This window comes from Equus asinus, chromosome 13, assembly GCF_041296235.1.
Source record: "Equus asinus isolate D_3611 breed Donkey chromosome 13, EquAss-T2T_v2, whole genome shotgun sequence".
NCBI lineage: Eukaryota > Metazoa > Chordata > Mammalia > Perissodactyla > Equidae > Equus > Equus asinus.
In genome coordinates this window covers 57,024,814-57,046,210 of record NC_091802.1, presented here as the reverse complement: position 1 = coordinate 57,046,210, position 21,397 = coordinate 57,024,814, and the positions used below count along the sequence as shown (strand labels likewise).

At 57.1% G+C, this 21,397-nt stretch overlaps 1 protein-coding gene across 3 annotated transcripts in view; it reads right to left on the bottom strand.

Moving 5' to 3' along the window:
• Positions 1-6,210: 6,210 nt before the first annotated feature.
• MGAT5B (alpha-1,6-mannosylglycoprotein 6-beta-N-acetylglucosaminyltransferase B) overlaps positions 6,211-21,397 on the bottom strand; it is a 75,729-nt gene continuing 60,542 nt past the window's right edge. For all 3 annotated transcript variants that reach the window (XM_044745759.2, XM_070483693.1, XM_070483694.1), the window contains 6 exons: positions 17,096-17,251; positions 15,874-16,020; positions 15,581-15,697; positions 10,089-10,163; positions 8,741-8,997; positions 6,211-7,809 (listed from right to left, as the gene is read on the bottom strand). In XM_044745759.2, coding sequence (XP_044601694.1) covers positions 7,611-7,809; positions 8,741-8,997; positions 10,089-10,163; positions 15,581-15,697; positions 15,874-16,020; positions 17,096-17,251 — 951 coding nt within the window. In that variant the 3' untranslated portion in view covers positions 6,211-7,610. The remainder of the gene's footprint in view (positions 7,810-8,740; positions 8,998-10,088; positions 10,164-15,580; positions 15,698-15,873; positions 16,021-17,095; positions 17,252-21,397) is intronic.

The following is a 21,397-nucleotide window of genomic DNA, read 5'->3' as shown; positions in this document are numbered from 1 at the left end:
ACTGGAATTTACACTCTTGGCTTATCTGGTGTTCAGGGTTTGGACTCAGACTGGAACTACACCATCAACCCTGCTGGCTGCCTCCATAATCAAATGATCTATGTATATTTATCCATCCTTTTGATTCTGTTTCTCTGGAGAACCCTAACTAATGCAGGGGTAGCTGTGGTCACCAGAATAGATGCCCGTTGAGCAAAGCAGATTGCCCTCCATGGTGTGGGTAGGGCTCATTCAATCAGTTGAAGGCCTGAGTAGAACAAAAGACTGACTTCCCCTCAGAAAGAGAAAATTCTGCCAGCAGATGGCCTTCGGCCTTGAACTGCAACATCAGCACTTCTCTGGGTCTCCAGCCTCACAGTCCACTCCAGATTTTGTACTAACCCATCTCCATAACTACGTGAGCCAATTTCTTAAAATAAGTCTCTCTCTCTATATATAAATACACATCCTGTATGTGTAGATGTCTGTTCTGCCATGTGCCACATAACGGCATTGTGGTCAGCAATGGGCCACACACAGTGGTGGCCCCATGAGTACCGCACAGCACAGGTGTGAAGGAGGCTGCGCCACCTGGCTTGCCAAGTGCCCTCTGCGATGTTTGCACAACGACGCGTTTCTCAGAACGTCTCCCTGTTGTTAAGTGACGCGTGACTCTGTACATAAATATACACGTCTGTAGATACACACACATCTGCTTCTCTGGAGAACCCTGGCTGACACACATGGCAAGAAAGAATGAGGCTGCAGAATTAAAATAGTTAATCAGCTGGTCTTCAGATAAGGAGGTTATTCGGGATTATCCAGGAGGACACAATGTAATCACGCAGTCCTTAAAAGTGGAAGGAGGCGGCGGGAGAGCCAGCGTCAGAGAAAGATGTGAGGAAGACGCCACCGGCCACTGCTGCTTTGAAGACGTGGCGGGGCCATGAGCCAAGGGCCGCAGGCGGCCTCTAGAAGGACGTGGATTCTTGCCGGAGTCTCCAGAAGGAACCAGCCCCGCAGAGACTGATTTTAGCCGTGTGGCCCATTTTGAATGTTGACCAAAAAAAAATAATAATAATGAAATAATAAACTAGTTTTGTTTTATGCCCCTGAGTTTGTCGTGATTTGTTCCAGCAGCAACAGGAAAGCCATGGGAATCATACTGTCTGCATTTAACCGGACGATGGGCCAAAGCTCGGAGCAGGGAACTCCGCAGGGTCGCAGTTCAGGGCAAGTGTCAAAGTCAGGGTTTGGACCCAGGGCCGGCGGACGCCAAGGTTCAAGTTGTTTCTTCTGTCCCACCAGAAGCCACTCTTTAAATGCACCCCCATTCAGCCTAGGTAACTGGAAAGTCTTTCTTTGCAAAACAGAAAATTAAAGAAACCACCACAAACAGCAATGTCCGGGGGAAGGCAGAGCTGAAAACCAGATGGTGAGTGAGCGTGTGAGCTGGCCGCGCAGGCTGAGGGGCGGCGCCAGGCCCTGGGACCCAGGGGCTTGGATGGATGTTGATCCCTCTGTGGAGACGAGGTGTGGCCTTGAGGTTGGTGTGGGGAACGGAGACCCCTTACAGACGCCACCTCAGTGCGAAGGTAGGGCAGTAAACGCCCGCTCCAGCACGGGGAGACAAGGAGGCTGCTCAGCCTTTGTGGAGACACCAGCTGAGCGGTTTCTAGAATTGATGAAAACCAAGCTTCATCAGATTCAGGAAGCTGGGTGAGTCCCAGGCCCTGGACGCTGGTGTCAAAGACATAGGCACTAGCTGGGAGGCCTTGTACCTTTTGGGCTCAGCGCAACACCAAGCACTTGTGCTGGGCAAATGTTTGTTGAATGAATGCATGATGGGGAGAGGGGAACAAGATGGGAAAGGAGGATGTGTAAATCCAGCTGTAGACAAGGCTGGGGATTCACAATGGGGTGGGCACAGATGAGGGATTCTAAGGGACTGGGGGAGGTCTAGGACAAGGGTATTGAGTATCCAGGGGCTCCTCATGTCGCCCCAAGGAGCCCTCCCTCGGCCTAGCCCCCAGCCTGAAACTCCAACAGCCAAATGCCCAATCCCACCGCAGCCCTTGGTACACCTGCCGGAGAAGACCCCTCCCCAAAGGGTCTTGAAGGAAGAGGTGGCCGATGGTCAGGCCTGGGCAGCCAGGGCCAGCCGGGGGAACTGAGAGCTGACACAAATGGCCTCTGTTCCGTTCGCTTCACACCCAGCGTCGGGGGCAGCAGCTGAGCTATTTCTCCAGAATCACGAGGCTCTGGAGCCCAATATTCAAGTAGATGCAGAAGTTGGGCCTGGGCTATTTTTAGCATCGTCAGAGGGAGGAGATCGAGGGCTGAATCAAACAGTCCCGGCATCAACCTGGGAAGTCGGGCGCCAGGGACTGCCCTCCTGCTGTAAGCGCCTGCATGTGGGTCCCAGGTGCCCGGAGGCCCATGTTAGGTGTTTATCTGGAGGGTGGGGAGAGACTGGTGTGGTCCACAGTCTGTCTGCATCCCTGGGGCCAATGCTTTTTCCTTTGGGGCTTTAATTGAGCAAGTGCCACGCTTTTTTTTTTTTTTTTTGAGGAAGATTAGCCCTGAGCTAACATCACTGCCAATCCTCCTCTTTTTGCTGAGGAAGACTGGTCCTGAGCTAACATCCGTGCCCATCTTCCTCTACTTTATACGTGGGACGCCTGCCACAGCATGGCGTGCCAAGCGGTGCCATGTCTGCACACGGGATCTGAACCAGTGAACCCCGGGCCACCAAAGCAGAACATGCGCACTTAACTGCTGTGCCACTGGGCCAACCCCCGTGTCACGCTTTTCTGAGAAAAGATGAGCTGGGCTGGGTGCTGGGGCCAGGAGGCCATTCGGCTCGTGACTCAGGACACAGCTCAGGCCTCTGGGCTGGCGGTTACCTCCCTCTCCCGTTAATATCTTTAAAGGCAGCGGAAAACTGACCGCTTCTGTATTGGCTGCTGGAACAATCATCACAAACCCAGTGGTTTAAAACAGCAGGAATTTATTCTCTCACGGTCTGGAGGCTGGAAGTCCGAGACGCCCTCCTCCGAGGGCTCTGGGAAGAACGCTTCCTTGCTTCCAGCTTATGGTGTTGCCGGCTCTCCTTGGCGCTCCGTGGCCTGTGGCTGCGTCACTCCACTCTGTGCCTTTCTCCACGTGGCCTTCTCCCCTGCCTGTGTCTGTGTCCAAATCCCCCTCTTCTTCTAAGGACACCGGTCCCTGGAGGTAGGGCCACCCTCATCCAGTGGGACTTCATCTTAACCAATTACATCTGCGAACACTCTCTCTCCAAAGGTCACACCCACAGGCCCCAGGGTTAGGACTTCTTTTGGGGGACACAGTTCCGCCCATGACACCTTCCATCTCACTCTATCCCGGTAGAGCCACCCCCAGCAGCTGCGGCTGGAGGAGGCCCTCTGGCTTGGGGTCAGAGGACCTGGCGTCCGGTCTGGGCAGCAGCAGGCTGGGAGCGGCTCTCCCTGGAGCCTCACTGTCCCCACCTGTAGGCACCCGGGGCGGTCCTGAGCCCCGTTTACTCAGCACCCGCTTCACCTCGCACGCCGCACCCCGCACCCAGAGCTGTAGCTGCCCGGCCTTGTTTCCTCCTCAACCCCGTGTGTCCTGGGGCCGTTTTCCTTACTTCGTGCGGGAGGACCTAGTGCCAAGCAAGGTGAGGCCCCGAGGCAGCAGGCCGGGGTTTCGAGGGTCCTTTGAAGTCGGCCAAGGGAAGGGGGCAGCTGTGGGGCCTGGGCTCAGGAGGGCAGCTCCTCCAGGTTCTGGCCCCAGCAGGCCCAGCCCCAGCTACCAGGGGAGAACCCAGAGTGGGGGCTGCCTCCAGGCCCCGCAGGGAGCAGAGGAGACCCTGCCGTCTCCCTCCCACCTCCCTGGTTCTGGGGAGAAGGCTAGTCAGCAGCCTCCAGCCACTCTCTCCAGCCCTGGCCCTCGGGTTCCACTCGGAGCAGCTGAGGCTGGTTGGTCGTGCGTTCTTCGCCCCAGGCTGGACCCAGCCTCTTCTCTCTGCTCCGGGCTCATTGGCTTCCGCAGGCCCAGGCCGGGGCTGCAGGGACAAGCAATGTGGGCCTGGGGCTGGGAGGGGCGAGGCTTCCCCTGAGGCCCTGACCTGCTCAGCCCCTCGGGGAGCAGAGCTGGGGGAGCCGAGAGGAGCCATCCAGGCACGAGGGGCCGTGGAAGCCCGATGGGGACACTGGAGGCTCATCGGAAACCCGAGGAGTGCTTCTGAAAACCTCTACAGCCTGGGCCGACCTCAGAGCTTCTGGGTTAACTTGTCTGGGTGCAGCCTGGGTGTGAGGGTGCCTAACGCTCCCCAGGTGATTCCAAAGGCTGTCTCCTCACCTGTGGGTGGGAGGACGAGGTCGCCTTGTGGGGTGGAGGTGAGGCCAGCCCTGATATTTCCTCCGCTGTCCAGTGGTGGGTGGGAGGTGGGGGTGCTGGAGAGGGGGTGGCCAGCGTCCGTCCAGGGAGGAAGGGCTGGAGAGCCGACAGCTCCCTGGCACTGGTGTCTGGCCTTATACCCCAGCTGTAGGTCCTTCCAGGGTCCGACTTCTCTTTCTCCTGCCACTAGCCTGCCCCTCCAGTTTCTCCCTCGTCCCACTCCACCCCACCCCAGCCCACCTGATTAAAAGTTTAAGACAGGGTTCAAAGGTAGTCTCTTGCACAAAGAACTCTTAAAACTCAACAATAAGAAGACAAACAACCAATTAAAAAACAGGCAAAAGACCTGGACAGACACCTCACAAAGAAGACATACAGACGGCAAGTGAGCTCGTGAAAAGATGTGCCACACCCTGCGTCATCAATGACATGTAAAAGAAAAGTCAGTCACAAACAGGTGGGACACCTGCTGCTACCCGCTCGGTCCAGACGGTGGTTGGCAAAGGGTGGGCCGAGGGCCTGCAGGAGTGGCGGCACCTTAGTAAAGACTCGATCCCCAGGCTCCACCCCAGGCCTACTGGCCCAGCAACCTGTTTCCATCAGCTCAGAGTCGGGTGCCAAACTTTGAGAGCCACTGGCCCAGAACACGCTTCTCCACCTCGGCACTCCCGACACTTTGGGCCGGAGCATCCACGTCGGTGGGGGCCGTCCTGTCCCTGTGGGATGTTGACCGGCATCCCTGGCCTCTACCCACTGGATGCCAGCAGCGTGCGCCACCCCCCATGTCGGGACAATCACAAATATCTGCAGACGGGGCCGGCCCGTGGCCGAGTGGCTAAGCTCGTGAGCTCTGCTTCGGCGGCCCAGGGTTTTGCTGGTTCGGATCCTGGGCGTGGACATGGCACCGCTCATCAGGCCATGTTGAGGCGGCGTCCCACATGCCACAACTAGAAGGACCCACAACTAAAAATGCACAACTATGTACCAGGGGGCTTTGGGAGAAAAAGGAAAAATAAAATCTTAAAAAAAAAATCTGCAATCAGTGCCAATTGTCCTCTGGGGGGGCTAAACTGCCCCCGGTGGAGAGCCCCTGGCTAGAAGGAAGCCCCTGACTGTGGGGAGCCTCAGAGGATCACGTCAACCACGAGTACATCCTGTGGGCTGGGCACCGGGCTAGGATGTCACACTACAGGGTTATTTGATCCTCACAGAAACTTTGAAATGATCACTCCCCACCTCCCCTGACTTCCCGGCCCTGCCCCCATCCACACTGCTTATAAGCTGTGTGTCCTTGGGCAAGTTACTTAAACTCTCTGAGCCTCCATCTTCTCAACTGTAAAATGGGGATATAATAGTATCTATCTGAGCCCATGAAATGACAAACCGTGTGTCAAACTCCCAGGTCGCTGTCTGAAGCACAGTGAATGCCCCGTAAATATTAGCTAGTCTTCTTAGCACAAGATAGCTCAGGTTCTCATCAAGATGCATCTGTCTTCTCTGACCTCACACTGCCACAGCCAGCAAAGGCCAGCCTGAGGAGCACAGAACAGGGTACAGCAAGCAGGGTCCCCAGAGTCACAGCGCAGGGGCAGCCAGGAGGGGCCCGCAGGCCTCTGGTCCACACAGGGACTTGCATTGGGCAGCCCGACGCAGAGAGCACGGGCTTTGTAGACCTAACCTCTCCCCGTGCTCCGAGTGACAACCTGGAGCAGGGGCCTGGGGCCCCGGATATCCACCCTCACCCCCACCCTGCCCCCTAGGCACTCACACCCCCCTGCGCTCCTCCAGCCCCGGGCGTCCCAGGAAAAGACTAGAAAGGGCACAGCGCCTCCTCTGCACCTCACATCCCAATAAAATATTTATTATTTCAAGAAATAAATCTTTAAAAAAAGAGAGAGAAAAGAGTGTCTCTATTGCTTTCCCCCGACAGGTCAGGTCCTTGGTGACCACTGAGTTTCTGTGGCCGCAGGGGCTACCCAGGCCAAGAGAGGGCTCTCGGATGGGAGGCATCCTGGTCAGCCCCACGGTGGGGCTGGCCCTCTTCGCAACTCTCAGGGTCCTGGGCTGCCTCCCTGGAAGGGTGAGGGGCGGGCCGAGGTGGTGGGGTCGCCCGGGGAGGGGGTGGGGTTATAAAACTGGGGATGGGGTGGCAGTGTTTCTGAAGGCCTGAACGTGTTAATCAGGCAGGGCTCGGGGTGCAGGGAAGGGGGCGTCCTGGGGCTGGGGCAGGCATGCTGCACAGAGAGGGCCATTGGATCCGGAGGTGGTCTGAGGCTGGAGGAAGTCGTAGGCGGGGACACGAACGCAGTGGTCGGGGGTGGGGGTGGGTACCTGGGGCTCTCGGGCCTGGGCAGCCAGGAACCAGGCCAGGCGTGTCATGGGCTGCAGCTCCAGCCCAAGCCTTTGCCTCCAAAAGATGCTGGGGGAGGGGGTGGGGGGTCAGCACCTGTGGAGCAGCTGCCCCCAGAGTGGGGCCCAGAGCCTGTTCTCAGAGGCTGGGGGCGGGGGGACGGGGGAACAAATCCACGCTCTGCAATCACCGTCATGCCAGGACGGGCTTCAGGAGGAGCCCACGGTGAAGGGAGTTGGAACAAGCAGGAGAGGAAACAATTCAACCCAGGGTCTGGGTGGCCCTGCACCCCAGTGTCGATGCGCACCCCAAGTGTAGAAGCGGGGGGAGTTTGAGAAAGCGGAGGGTAGGGCTAAGAGGAGGCCTTGCCCCAGTCCCCTGCTCCTTCTGTCCACACCCCAAACAACTCCAGAGGGACAAGGCTGAGCCCTCACACACCACTGCCCACTCCCTGGACCCTTCGGCGGGCCATGGGGTGAGCATCGCCCTGCTCCCTCTCTCGTCCGTCCAGAGCCCCCGTCCTGAGCCCAAGAAGGACCAGGGCCCTCTCTCCATTTGGTCCAGAATTGGCCTTGCACAAAGCAAGGGGCCTCTGATCACCAGCTCCTGGGTCAGTGGGACCCTCTGACCAACACCACGGCTGCTTGGCCATGACATGGCCCCGAGCCCCCCAGATGAGAGGGAGGAGCCTGCTCGGGGTGGGCGCCGGGCAGTCGGACCAGCTGCCCTCTCCCTAAACCTAAGTGCATGCCGGCTCTGCCCACTTCCCGGCTGAGGAACGAAGCTCCAGCTCGGGGCGTTGAGGGGAGGGCAGGTCGCTGGAGCTCGGAATCTGCTGGTGCTTTCTCCTGTGGCAGCGAGGGCCAGCCGGTGGCCGGCCTCACAGACAGTCCCGGCACAAGGCCACCTGGCCCTTGCGGAAGTCCCGGCACGGGCAGAGCCGATGGTACTTGGTGCTGGAGCCGGCGCAGCTGAAGAGCAGGGGCTCCTTCTGCAGGAAGCACTCCCGGCCGGGCTGGGCGAAGGCCGGGTACAGGTGGTTCATCTCCGACTCGGTGCTGTCACAGGGCACCTGCAGCCTGGGTGGACACCACAGGCAGCGGGCACTCAGCAGGCGGGGCGAGGCGGGGCCACCGCAGCCTGGTACCGCCCACTCCCCCACTCTGGCCCATCCCATCCTGGACCACCAGCCCCAGAAGGCGATGCTTCCAGGAGCGCCAGCACAGACCCTGGGCTGCAGCTCCTTCTCCCACCTGCAGTGAGAGGAGGAGGGGAGGGCGGCCAGGAGGCAGACCCCTCAGGAGGAACCCTAGGCAGCTTTCACAGCATAGACCTAGCAGATGCCCAGACAGGCTGGCCAGGGCCTGAGGGAGGGGTAGGGGAGGGCAGGGAGCTTCCCCTGGTGGCTTGGGGCTGAGGCTTTGCCAAGAGTATCGCAGCCGTGACATGGATACCTGCCTGGAAGGTCCCTTCTGGATCCTTCCTGACTCACGTTGTCAGTGCCTTTGAGGCAACTGCAAGCCTAGTGACACTAAGCCCGCAGAGCAGATCCCCGCCCGGGCCTTTTGTGCCATCCTGTCGCCCTCCAGTGCTGAATCAGACCCTGCTCTGCTGCTATTCTTAGGGTTTTCATGGCTGGTTTTTTCGCAAGTGGGTGGCCAGGTCCTTCTTCCTAGCCTGTCTAGTCTGGAGGGTCCGCTGAAACCTGTCCGCCATGGGGGAGCCTGCTGGTGTTCGAAATACCGGTGGCAGAGCTTTCAGCATCACAGCCACACGCAGCTGCCACAGTGTGACAACCGACGGATGCGGGTGTGGTTCCCTGATTGGGAAACAAACCCGGGCCGCCGTGGGGAGAGCGCTGGACCTTAACCCCTAGAACCCTTGGCTCATGGGACGGCATTAAATCACCACGCTGCTGGCAGGGCCGGGGCGAGGTGGCTATGGGAGGGAGGAGCTATGGGTGAGCTGGGCTGGGCCAGCCGAGGAAGGGGTGGGGCGGGGCTCACTCACTTCTGGAAGGCGTCCTGGCTGTTGAGGAAGGGGAAGAAGGAGGGCTCGCAGATCAGCCCATGGTCCAGGCAGGTGTCCGTGCAGGCCCTCCCGGCGGCGGCCAGCCAGGCCTGGAGTGAGTGTGCTGGGGGCCAGGCACCGGGGGCCACGCTGGCGTTTTGTGCCCACTCGAGATGGGTGGCATTGGGGGCCAGGATGAAAGGGCTCTGCGGAGCTCGGGTCCCTGAAGCGGCAGGGCCTGGGGCTGCACAGAAGTCCTGCCCAGAGGAAAGCAGTGTTAGAAGGGGAAACGGGCCACAGATGCCACTGGCTGCCCTGGGGGCGTGGCTTGTGATTACAGTAATGGTGACGGCAGCAGCGCTGGGAGTTCCCGCCACGCCAGGCAACCCGCCACACGTTGCTGCACCGCACCCAATGGGGATGAACATGTCTCCAGCTATCTTACAGGGAGGAACCTGCTCAGGGCCTATGGCTGGACAGTGGAGGCCTGTCCGTGTGCTGTCCACCCTGTGCCGTTTCGCTGCTGGTCACACTTGGGTTAGGCTCAGGGTCTCCACCCCGGGGCCCATGCGCCCCGCCTGTGGTGGGCACAGGGATGGGACTGCAGAGTCTGGGAGCTTCATGATGACACCCCTTCCAGTGGCTGGGACCCGAGAGTCCCTGGCTCTGGCCCTGGCCCAGCACCACAACAAGCCCTCCCTTCTGGGGCCTCAGTATCCCGCCTGTCAAGTGATGGGCTGGAACACTCTCTCAGTCCCTAATGTTCGTGGGTAGGGGGCAAGGGGTGGACAGAGGCCATCTACTACCTGCCTGAAAATCTAACAGCCCCACCTGGTCCCGCAGGCCACAGGCCCTGTCCCGCCCTTCCACGCATCATCATCAGGAGAGCCCGGCCTGGAAGAACACGCTCCGCCTGTGGGCCGTGTGGCGGCTCAGGCCCCCGGGGCTCAGGACCCGGCCTTCACAGCAGCAGCCCTTCCCCTGGGATCTCAGGGCAGAGCTCTCAGTCCCATGCCCCGTCTCACCAACTCACCCAGGGGTGGGGGGAGTGGGGGGTCTTCCCTACTTCTCATTCACTCAATCAGTTGCCAGACTTCAAAACAACTTTGTTACGAAAGTGAAAAATGAAAGTCTCTGTGTTTCCGTGTTGTGACACGGGGTTGGGGGCTCCAGAGCTGGGGGCCCAGGTCTCCGAGTGGTACCGCTTCCCCCGCCCGTCTCCAACCACTGCAGGAAGGCGGGGGTTGATGGACGCAGCACCCTGGGCACAGGTGGCCCCTCCTCTGGCCTGATGGGGTTGGGGTGGCGGCCCCCATCCCTGGGGCAGAGAGCAGAGCGGCCCCCCTACCTGGTGCTGGATGTAGGCGTGGATTCGCTCCAGCATCCCCTCACAGGTGTACTCGTAGGGCAGGTAGGGATCTACCTGTGGGAGAGATGGGCAGACATGCAGCAGAAAGAGCCCTGGGTCCCCAGACCTGGCTGCCGGGGCCCAGCCATGCCCAGCACTGGGACAGAGAGCTAGGCGGCTCTAGGACCAAGAGGCCAGCTCACCCCTCCCCACCCCCATCCCAGCTGCCCTGAGCTCCGTCCCCTCCTGGGCTAGGAAGCCTGCTCTTCCCACACCAACCCAGTGGACTCATCCCCCACTCTTAGGTACACCTCCTCCGGGAAGCGGTCTCTGAGCACCCCCCACTCCTGTTCCAGGGGCACTGTCCCCAGCGTAGAATTAGTGCCTGTGTCGTTATTTGTGATTTTGCCCTCTTGTCCCTGAGGTTACGAGCCCCGGCGGGCTGGGACTGTGACTCCTCACCATGGAAGCCCTGGTGCCTGGCACAGTGCCTGGTATACAGTAGGTGCTCAGGAAAGACCCGTGGAATGAAAGAGCATCCCAGCTCTGCCTGTATCCTGCCCAAGACGTGGAATGTTCACACAAAAGGGACAGAGGGGTGAACCGCGGGCCCTCCAGGGCCAGTCAACTGACCCCATCTCTTATCAGCAGAGTGAACACGAATTATCTTTCAGAAAAACTGCAAAGTTACGTAGCCAGGGCACGCGCGAACGAAGAAATTGTGACCTGAAACGACCTTGGGACCAAAGACTCTCCTTCCACGGAACCCAAGGACCAGAACACGACTGGACCTTGAAAGTCGGACTCTTATCAGAAGCGAGAGGTCCATCGTTCAGGAAGATCCAGTGTGCAAATTCCTTCCCCACCTCATCAAAACGTTTAAACGTTTAGAACCTCACCATAAATGCTTGAAGCCCACCAATCAGAGCCTGCCCCACCAGCATTTCCACGTGCAGCCCGTTCTCCCTAACCTCTTAAATTTCCCCCCAAATCCTGAATCGCGGAATCAGATCTGAGGGCGCACGCCGCCTGTCTCCCTGGACATCCTTCTCTCGGAATAAAAGCTGATCTCTCCCCCAAAGGCGGAGACCATAATTAATTGGCTTGTTCATGCGCGTCGGGCAGAGAACCCCAATTTTGTGCAGTAACAGGGGCATCTCCCAGTCGGGTGGAATGCGACGACATTTGTAAAGCGTCCTGCCCAGGCCAGGCACCTGAAGCTACACAAGATTCCAACCCCCAAACAGAGGCCACACCCCGCCTGTCTGACGTCCAGCAGCCATCAGCAGTGGGGGACGGGAGCGGACAGATTGAGTAGCTGGGCCCGTGGAGCGAGGAGGACAGAGGGAAGAGGTGATAAAGGGGGTGTCCACCTCCCCTGAGAGGGCACCCCACCTCCTCTCCACTCTGCTCACCTGCCCACCCCACCCCTGTTTACATCGACCCCCACAGCCCAGCACACACCACCCTGGAGGAATCTGTCGGCAGGATGGGCAGGAAGCAGGACCGGGGTGACACAAGGACACGGGAAGGACCCTTCCCAGATGCAGAGAAAGGTCTGTTTTGGCCTCCAACCTCCCCATTCCCGACAGGTGTGTGCGTCGGCACCATACCCGGCCCAGCCCAGCCTGTCTCCCATTTACGCCATTTTCCTGCCAGCAGCTCCAGATCGGGTAGTTTCAGCCCAGGTAGGGAAATCCTACAGTTCTGCCCGACTCCACAGCCCCCTTCTTCCTCATGAGGGACGGGCAGTGTCAGAGGTCCGCTGGGGCCACCCTGGGTCCTGCTTCCTGTATACCCCACCTCGACAGGCTGGAGGCCCGCCCTGGGCCCTCTGGCCAAGTGGATGTCCTGATGCTTCAGCTGAGGAGGGACCCAGGGACGCAGCAGCCGCTGCTCCCCTTGAAGCTGGTCCAGGCCACCAGAACTGATTCTCGGGACAAGACCCTTTGTTCCCTGTTCTGACTGCACCCACACGTGAGCAGCTGTTCTTAATACTGAGGCGGTTCCAGATTCCCAGAGAATCCCCCGCTCCAGCGTCCAGACACCTTCACAGCCCAGCACCCGGCGCAGCCTTTCCAGCGCTGAGCTCCGCCCGGCTCGGGTCCCAGCGGATGGCCCACGAAGGCCTGCAGCCAGTGGCTGCCTGGGGGTCCCCGGTACCTCTGGGGGTGTCTCTCAGGGACAGTGCTTCAAACCCTGCTTATAATAAAACCCCCCAGAGAAGAAACTTCCCTACACATTCACTCTGTCTGGTCCGCCCCCGAGTCACTCCCCGCTGCGGTCTGAGCTGACTCGCACAGTAATTCAGAGGCCCCTGTGCGAGGGGAGCACTCAGCCAGCCACGTCCCACCTGCCACGAGCCTCCTGCCTGCGCCGGCCTGCCTGGAAATTACCCCCATTAGGCCTAATCACAGGTGCGAGTGTGGGAATCGGAATGACAGAGTGACAGGTGCGGCGCTGCCGGCCTGCGGGATTGAGCGGGGAGGCCAGCACTGGCATGGCCTTCTCCGTCTCCTCTGCCACGGCCTCACCCTGGGAGGAGAGATGCCAACAGGCAACCCCACCGAGGCCCAGAGGCTATGGAAAGGAGCCCCCAGAGCTGGGGGACAGCTGGGCTGGGTGCCTATACCCCTCCTTTTCTCCTCCCCTCCACTACCCCCTCCCAGCAGAGGCCCGTGACTCGCAAAACAAGCTGTGTCCCCCGATGGTGTCCCTCATTTGCTCTCTAGGCTGCTGCCAGCTGTCCCTAAATCAGTTTTCTAAAACAGGATTATCAGAATCGCCCAGGGCCCTTGCTTAAAATGCAGATTCCAAGGCCACACCCAGTCCTTCTAAATCAGAAGATGGGGAGGGGCCCAGGAATCTGGTTTTTTTCTTTCTTTTTTGGGTGAGGAAGATTGGCCCTGAGCTAACATCTGTGCTCATCTTCCTCTATTTTGTACATGGGTTGCCACCACAGCATGGCTTGATGAGCGTGTGTAGTCCACTCCTAGGATCTGAACCTGTGAACCCTTGAACTCCAGGCTGCCAGAGCAGAGTGCACGAACTTAACCACTACCCCACCAGGCCAGCCCCCCAGGAGCCTGCACGTTAAACACCTCCAGGTGATCCCTGGGTTGGGGTGCAGTGTCTGAGAGGCAGGAGGCCCGGGAAGGGCGGGCTGGTCAGGGTCCAGCTGTGGGTCTCAGCTTGGGGGATGTGCAATGTCTTGGGTCCTTGACCTTCTTGTTATGGTAATTTTCAATTAACTAATTAACAAAATTAAACAGATGTTCATGTAAAAAACATCAAAAGGAAAAACAACGAAAAGTGAGCTTTCCTCCCGACCCGACAGCCAGCCCCTTCCCGGGGTAGCCGCTGTGAGCAATTTCCTGTGTCCAGCCAGAAATCACGTGTGCGTGGCCAAGCACACTCCGTGCACAGCCCACCGCCTGGAACACCCCTCGTCTTGTTCTGCGCAGGGGTCGGCCCTCCACGCGGCTGCGCGTCCTGCTCACTCAGCTGAGCAACGCGTCCTGGGGGTTGGCCGGACCTGAGCCCTGGGGGTGTGCAGAAGCCTTGGCGGCGCCCCCCTGCCCCCTGGGGTAGAGGCCTTGGAGAATTGCTTTTGCAAGGGGAGAGAAGAAGGGGCGGGAGGAGTGTGGGGCGGGGGTGCCCTCCAGGGCAGCTTCCCCTCCCGCACACCACGTGCCATGGGGGGGCCTTCTGGAGGCGGCATTCACCTGGGAGGCAGAGGGCTGGGCCGCTGCTCCGGCTGGGTGGGCCGTCTCTTCTGCACCGAGGGCCCCTGAAGAGCCCCGCCTAGGGCCGTCTGGAGGAGAGGCATGCCAGGGTGCCGGGAGCTGGCCCCCAGGCACGCCCTCGGCCAGCCCCGCGTGGAGTGGGGGTAAATGCAAGTTTCCTTGCTCTTCTGCTCCCAGGATGGGACAGCCTGGGATGTGATCTGCCCCACCTCTTCGAGGCCCCGCCGGCCTGAGCGCTAGGTGACCGGCTGGATGACACCCCCGTCTCACTGTCACCCCAGGACCTTCCTTCCTGGGGTCACCTCCCAGATAAACGACTCGGCTTAAATCGCTGCCTGGGGGCCCGCTCCTGGAAGACCCAGCTCAGAGTCCGAGGCTGAGGACCCTGTGGCAGTGGAGGGACCGTTCTGGAGCCGATGCGTCCGGGGGAGGGGGGGGCTCTACCCACCGCTGGCGGAGGTCCGGGGTGCAGCCTCTCCCCAGGTCCGCCGGCCACGCCTGTTTCCACTCAGGACGGGCATGGCCAGGGCCCAGTGATGCTCCTGGCACTTTCACTAGAGAAACTCACACCCGGACAGGAGGGGAGGACAAGGATGTGAGCAGGAGAGGAGGAGGCAGGGCGCGGCGGGAGTTTCCCAGGCCGGTGCAGAGGGGGAGCTGAGGCTGGGGGTCCCGAGGTGGAGTGATTGACACAGGGGACACAGGGGCTGTTAACAAAATGCAGCCCTGCCTCAGGGTCAGGATGACCAGGTAGGGCCCCTGGCCCAGAGTTAAGCCTGAAGACCCCATGGGGGTCTACCCCTGCCAGCCTCTGCCCTTGAACATGGCGGTGCCCCAGCCCCCCGCAGCAGACACCAGGGCAGCCAGGTGTCCTCCCCGGGCGGGGGGGTGGGGGGGGTGGGCACACCGGGCAGGGTGGTTGTTTTTGCTCAGCCTGGTGTTCCAGCTACAGCACGCCAAGGGCCCAGGGGTCACAGCGAGCAGAGCACGGTTCACGCAGTCTGACCCTCCCCAGACGAGGGAACTGCAAGAGCACAAGGAACCATCGGAAGCCACTGAGTTCCCGTGGAGGAGATAAGCCGCAGAAGCCCCTCCTGACTCTCAGCCCACCCGCACGGGTGCAGCCACACCACCGGCCCTCACACTCACAGAAGGAGAGCGGAATGCTCCACCCTCTTGCTACTCAAAGGGTGGCCCCTGGGCCAGCACCACCGGCCCACCCCAGACCTTGTCAGAAACACAGGATTTCAGCCTCACCCCAGCCTTGCTGAACCCGAACCTGCATTTTACCAAGATCCCCAGATGACCTGTGTGCACATTCTACTTTGTGATGTGCTGCTAACAGGCCACAGACCCACACCGACATCAGACTTCAAAGACCACCCCCTGCATTCATCCTGAAAATATTTACTCAGCACCTAACTTGTGCTAGGAACGCTCACAGAACCTGGCCCCCAAAAGACGCTCAATAACTTATTCTGGATCCAGGGTTGCCATGTAAGGTTGTGCAGGTTGCCCACTGCACAAAGGTGTTTTTTTTTTTTTTTTTTTTTTTTTTTTCCGTCCACCCCTCCCACCTCTCCCTGAGACACACACGCACATCCAAGTTGGTGAGTGGGTGACTGTGCTCAAATTTGCCAACCCAGGCCTGCAAGTCTGAATTTACCAAGAGGGGTGTCTTTTTCTAACAATAGCGAAGACCCCCAGGGTGGGCTGGTGGCAGTCCTGACTGCATCTGAGCCTCACCTGGGTCTTCATGATGGCCTTGATGGTTGCCTCAAACTCGTCCGAGTTGTTGTAGTCAACGGTCCACACGTGGGGCTTGCCAATGAAGTTCTCCGCGTAGGGATGCTGGGAGAAGACCTGGCCAGGGCACAGGGACAGGAGGCTTCTCCCTCTGCCTGCCGGGCCGGGCTGGGCTGGGGAGGCCCCCACCCGTCTGTCCCATCTCTGCCTTCACCCTGTGCCCCAGTCTCCCTCCTCCAGGAAATGCAGGGTCCCCCGTCCACCCTCTCGTGGGGCAGGGCCTTCCCACTCACCTCCCTGGAGGTGGGCTTGCCCCGGAAGAACTCGTGGTTGAGGGAGCTGTGGGGCGGGCTGAAGCGGGACTGCAGGAAGACACAGCCGTTGGCGATGGCCTCCAGCGGGGCGGGGCCCTCATAGGGGAAGCCAAACCCTATGAAGAGCTGAAGAAGTCAGGTGGCACAGTGGTCAGGGAGGGCTAGGCACGGCGGCCCAGGAGCCCCAGGGGGGAGGCTGGGGGTGGGACATTCACAGGAGGCAGCTGGGGCAGCAAAGACAGCCCAGACCAGCTGTGTGCCATGCAAGCACTCCTCTCTCTAGGCCTCGGTTCCCCATTTGTGAAATGAGGGGGTCCGATTAGGTGATACCAACGGGCTCTTCCTGCTCTAACAGGCTGTGATTCTGGAGGGGAAAAGAGAAGAGCGAGGGTTTCAAGCCTAGAATGCTTCAGACCCACACCTACAGCCGACCTCAAAGGACCTTTACTCACTCTTCCTAAAAATATTTATTCAGCGCCTAACTTGTGCTAAGAATGCTCACAGGGCTGGCCCTTGGAAGGTGCTCACTAAATGATTCTGAATCCAGGGTTGCCACATAAGGTTGTTTGGGTTGCTCACTGCACAAAGGTACCCTGCTCCCAACCCCCAGCACATACATACACACATATACATCCAAGGAGCTTGAGGAAAGAAGCTATCGTGAGATCAGCAGAGGGCCTGAAAGCTGGCTGGAGACCGTCTGGCCTCAGCTACACTTCAGGGCCCAGCAGCAGGGTCATGCCCACTGTGCCCGCCACTGCTCCAGCAATACAGCTCAGGGCCTTCCAGAAGCATCAGTCAGAGCTAATGGCCCGATGGAACTCCAGCCAGGAACCCCCTCAGCCTGCCCTACCACCCCCTCAGTGGCTCTGAGAGCTAGGGCTGACACAGGAGTCTGCTGGGCTGGATGGGCACTGAGGGCGGACAGGTGGGCAGTCCGACTCCTCTTCCTCATCACCGAGCTTTGCTCTGCTGGCCCTGCCCAGGTCCCTTCACCGCGGGGCCTCCCCTGTCCAATGGGCAACCCCATCTCTGCCCTCGGCTCTGACCAGCCCCCAGGAGGCCCGGACATGAGGCTCAGGGCCACAGGGCATGCTGGGGCGTGTCCACACGTGGAAGGGCCAAGAGTGATGGTGGCAGGCGTGGCAGGCATGTAGGGGCATCCTGGCGGGACCGGGCTGAGGACGGGGGCGGCGCTCACCTTGGCCTTGCGCAGCAGCTGCTGGAACTCGGGCTGCGGCAGGAGGCCGTGGTTCTTCACGAAGGCCGGGACCTCGGGGGGCCGCTGGCTCTCGTAGTACACGGTACCGTGGATCTCCATGTACTTGTTCAGGATGCCCAGGAACTTCTCCTTCCCCTGAAAGAGGAGGAGGAGGAAGAGGAGGAGATGGGAGCGTCGCCTACTGTGGAGGCAGAGCCAGCCGAAGAGACAGCCCTGGTCTGGAAGTCAGAAAACGCGGCGCCAGGCTTAGGTCGGCCGCTAACCAGCTGTGTGACCTTGGGAAGGTCCCTCTCCTCTCTGGTGCTCCATTTCATAATCTGTGAGTCGTGGAGGTTGGACTAGACCAGAGGCTTCCGGACTATTTTTAGCCACGGAGCTGTTTTCTTTCCAAAGGAACCCCATGAGGACAACATTTAAATGGATCCAAGTGGAGCTGCTTGGCCTCCCCGAACCTCTGATGACCTCCAAGGAGCTCTGGGGACATGTGGAGCTCTCTGGAGCCCGGACCATCCACCTACCCATTCCTCATCTATCCATCCCTCCACCCTCCCCTCCATCCTTCCGTCTACCCATGTATCCACCCGTCTGCCTCTCCAACTAGCCATCTTGCTTCCCTCCCTCCACCCACCCACCCACCCACTCATCCATCTACCCATCCGTCCAAGCAGCACGTATTTATTGGGCACCTGCTATGTGCTGGCACTGAGCTCGGTGCTGGGAGCACAGCAGGGACAAGACAGAGCACTTGTCCTCATGGAGGACACCTGTGAGTGCCCTCCACAAACTAGCAGAGGCTCAGTCCCTCTAGACCCGAGAGTCCCAAATCCAGGCTCTGCTTCCCCTCCAGCCTGCAGGGGAAGGGGAGCATGGGAGGCAGAGCACAGGGAGCAGACGCCCCTCACCCCGGGCACCCGTCTGACCCTGGGGCCGGGGCCCCGCGCAGGAGCTGCTCAGTGCAGGACCTCAGCAGGGCAAAGCGCGGGATCTGCTGCTGGGCTTTGCTTCCGGGGGGGTCGAGGCAGAAGAGAGGGAGGGGCAAGCTGAGGGGAGAGCAGCTTCTGGACCACGGAGAAGGGTGGACAGCAGAGGGGGCTCCTTCCAGGGAGGGCGAGTGCCCAGCAGGCCACCCGGTCAGAGAAAAGGAGCCCACGTTTCTCCACGTCCTGCTGGCTAGCCACGAGGTCGGACAGCAAGGACCTTCAGCCCAGTGTTAGTCTGCAAACACAGCTCTTGCAGGATGCCATCAGTGGACATCAGAATGATTGCTAACAATTCACGTTTCGAAACTTAAACCGTGTACGTGGGAGCCGTCCACTCCGGGGAATGGCACGCGAGGTGATACAGGTGGGCCCGGCCTCGGAGAACCACCAGGAACACGGGAAATGGAAACAATCCCGCGCAGGCCCTGAAAAGCCAACCCAGGGTGAAGAATGACGAGGCCAAGGTCCAGAGAAGGAGGAAAGGAGGCTGCTGAGGCCGGTGTTGGGCTCAGCTTCCCCCAGGGCCACCTGCTGAGGCCACGGCAGCATCTAGGTGACTGAGCGGAGCTTCTGGTGGCCTCACAGAGCTGAGGACAAGTCAGAGCTCAGGGCTGCTGAGGATGGGGAGCCCCGATGGAAATGCCCCTCTTCGGGTCGGAACTCTGGGCAACTACAGTCTGGGAGAGAGGGCAGCCCGGAGCCGGGGCAGCCCCTCCAGGCCTGAATCTGTTTAAATCGTCCAACCGCGGTCACTGATTGAGGTGATGCGGACTGTAGGGCCCAGCCATGAGCCAAGATAAAGTCAGCTTCTCTCTGGAAGAAGACAGCATCATCCTTGACCTCACATTATTTCTATAATCTTTCATGTTCCTTTTCCAGAACTTCCAAAAATAAGAAAAGGAACCAATAAAATCCCAACCAAACCCCAGCAGGGATTTTGTAGAAATTGACAAACTAATTTTAAAACCCGTTTGGAAACTCAAAGGACCTAGAACAGACAAAATAACTTTGAAAAAAGAGAAGAAAGTGGCCATACTTATATTTCCTGATTTTAAGACTTATTATAATGCTACAGGAATCAAGACAGTGTGATTCTGGCGGCAAGATAGACAGACAGATCAAGAGAACAGAACAGAGAGTCCAGAAATAGACCCACACATGTACGGTCAATTGATTTTTGACACAGGTGCAAAGATATTTCAGTGGAGGAAAGATGGTCTTTTCAATAAATGATCATGAAACACTGGATATTCATATGCAAAAAAAAAAGAAAAGAAAAGAAAAAGAAGTTCAATCCATACTTCATATCATATATAAAAGTTAATTCAGAATGGATCATAGACTTAAATGTAAATCCTAAAACTATAAAACTTATAGAAGAAAACATAGGAGAAAAATCTTTGTGGCCTTGGGTTAGACAAAGATTTCTTGGATGTATCAAAAGCATAATCCATAAAACAAAACATTGGACTTCATTGAAATTAAGAATTTTTGCTCTTTGAAAGATGCTGTTAAGAGAAAGACAAGCCACAGACTGAGAGAAAATATTTGCAATGCTTATATCTGATAAGGAACTTACATCCAGAATATGTAAAGAACTCTAACAAATCAATAATAAGAAAATCACCAATTTCTAAAATGGGCAAAATTTTTGAAAAGATACTTCACCAAAAAAGATATGTGGAAGATAATAAGCACACAAAAATATCTTTAACATTGTTAGTCATTACAAGGGATCACACGTTAAAACCACAATTAGATACCATTGCACACCTTTTAGAATGGCTAAAATTAAAAAGACCGACCATGCCAATTATTGATGAATTTGTAAAGGGACTGGAACATTCATGTATTGCTGGTAGGACTGTAAAATCTTGCAACCACCTTTCTTAAAACATTAAACATAGTTCTCCAATATGACCCAGCCATTCCACTCCTAGGTATTTACCCAGGAGGAAGGAGAGCATATGTCTGTACAAAGATTTGTACTTGAACGTTCATAATAGCTTTATTTGTAATAGCCAAATGCTAGAAACAACCCAAATGTCCATTAACAAGCGGATGGATAAACAAAGTGAGGTGGAACCAGACAATAGAATACTACTCAGCAATGAAAAGGAATGGACTATTGATAACATGCAACAACATGGATGAATCTCAAAACAATTATACTCAGCGAGAAAATCCAGACAAAAATGAGTATATACCCTATGATTCCATTTATATAAAATTACAGAAAATGAAAACAAATCTATAGTGTCAAAAATCAGATCATGGGTTGCCTGGAGATGAGGAGGAGAGGAGACAGGAGGAGGGATGCCAAAGGGAAGAAGGAAACATCTAGGGGAGGTGGATATGTTCACTATCTTGATCGTGGTCAAAGCTTATAAAGTTATACATTTTAAAGATGCTTAATGCACTGTATGTCAATTACACCCAATAAAATTGTTCAAAGTGGATTTTTAAATTAAAAAATGTAAATACTTTTGATTTAAAAAAATCAAGTACTTGAGAAGACAAGACTATATGATCAAAACCCAAGAGAAACAGACAATAAAAACAGACCCATAGGAGATCTAGATGCTAGAGTTACCAGACACAGACTTTAAGATGAAAATGCTGAGTATGGTCAGGGAAGTAGAAGATAAAATTTGAAACCAAATGGAAATGGTAGAAATAAAAAACACGATGGCTGACATTAAGAATTAAATGGATGAATTTAACAGCAGATTGAATATAGCTGAAGAGAGAATTCATTTAGTGAATTTAGAACAAAAGAAATATCCAGAATGAAGCACAGAGAAACTAAAGTGTGGAAATTACGGAGAAGAACGTAAGAGACAAAGGGGATACAGCAAGGACCTAGAGGATGTGCAAAGGGAGTCCCGGAAGTAAAGGACAGAGACTGGGCCAGACGCAGCGCTCCGAGATCAGAGCTGAGAGTTGTCTAAAACCAGCAGAAGAGCAAACCACAGATTCAAAAAGATGTACAAACTCCAGGTAGGATAAAGCAAAAGAAAACCACACCGAGGCAATCACAGCAAAACTGCCAAATGCCAAACAAACGGGAGACTCTACGGCAGGCGAAGAGATGAAAACTACCTTTAAAGGAACAATCAGACCACACTGACTTCTCAACAGAGATGACAGGAGCCAGAAGCCAAGCTAGAATCCTGTTCACGGTGAACGTATCCCCTAAGACGTTTCTAGAAAATCAGAAGCAGAGCGGACTCAGACTGAGGTTGCTCTTTATGTGGGAGGATCATGATCCCAAATGGAGGCTCAGAGATGTAAAAAGGAA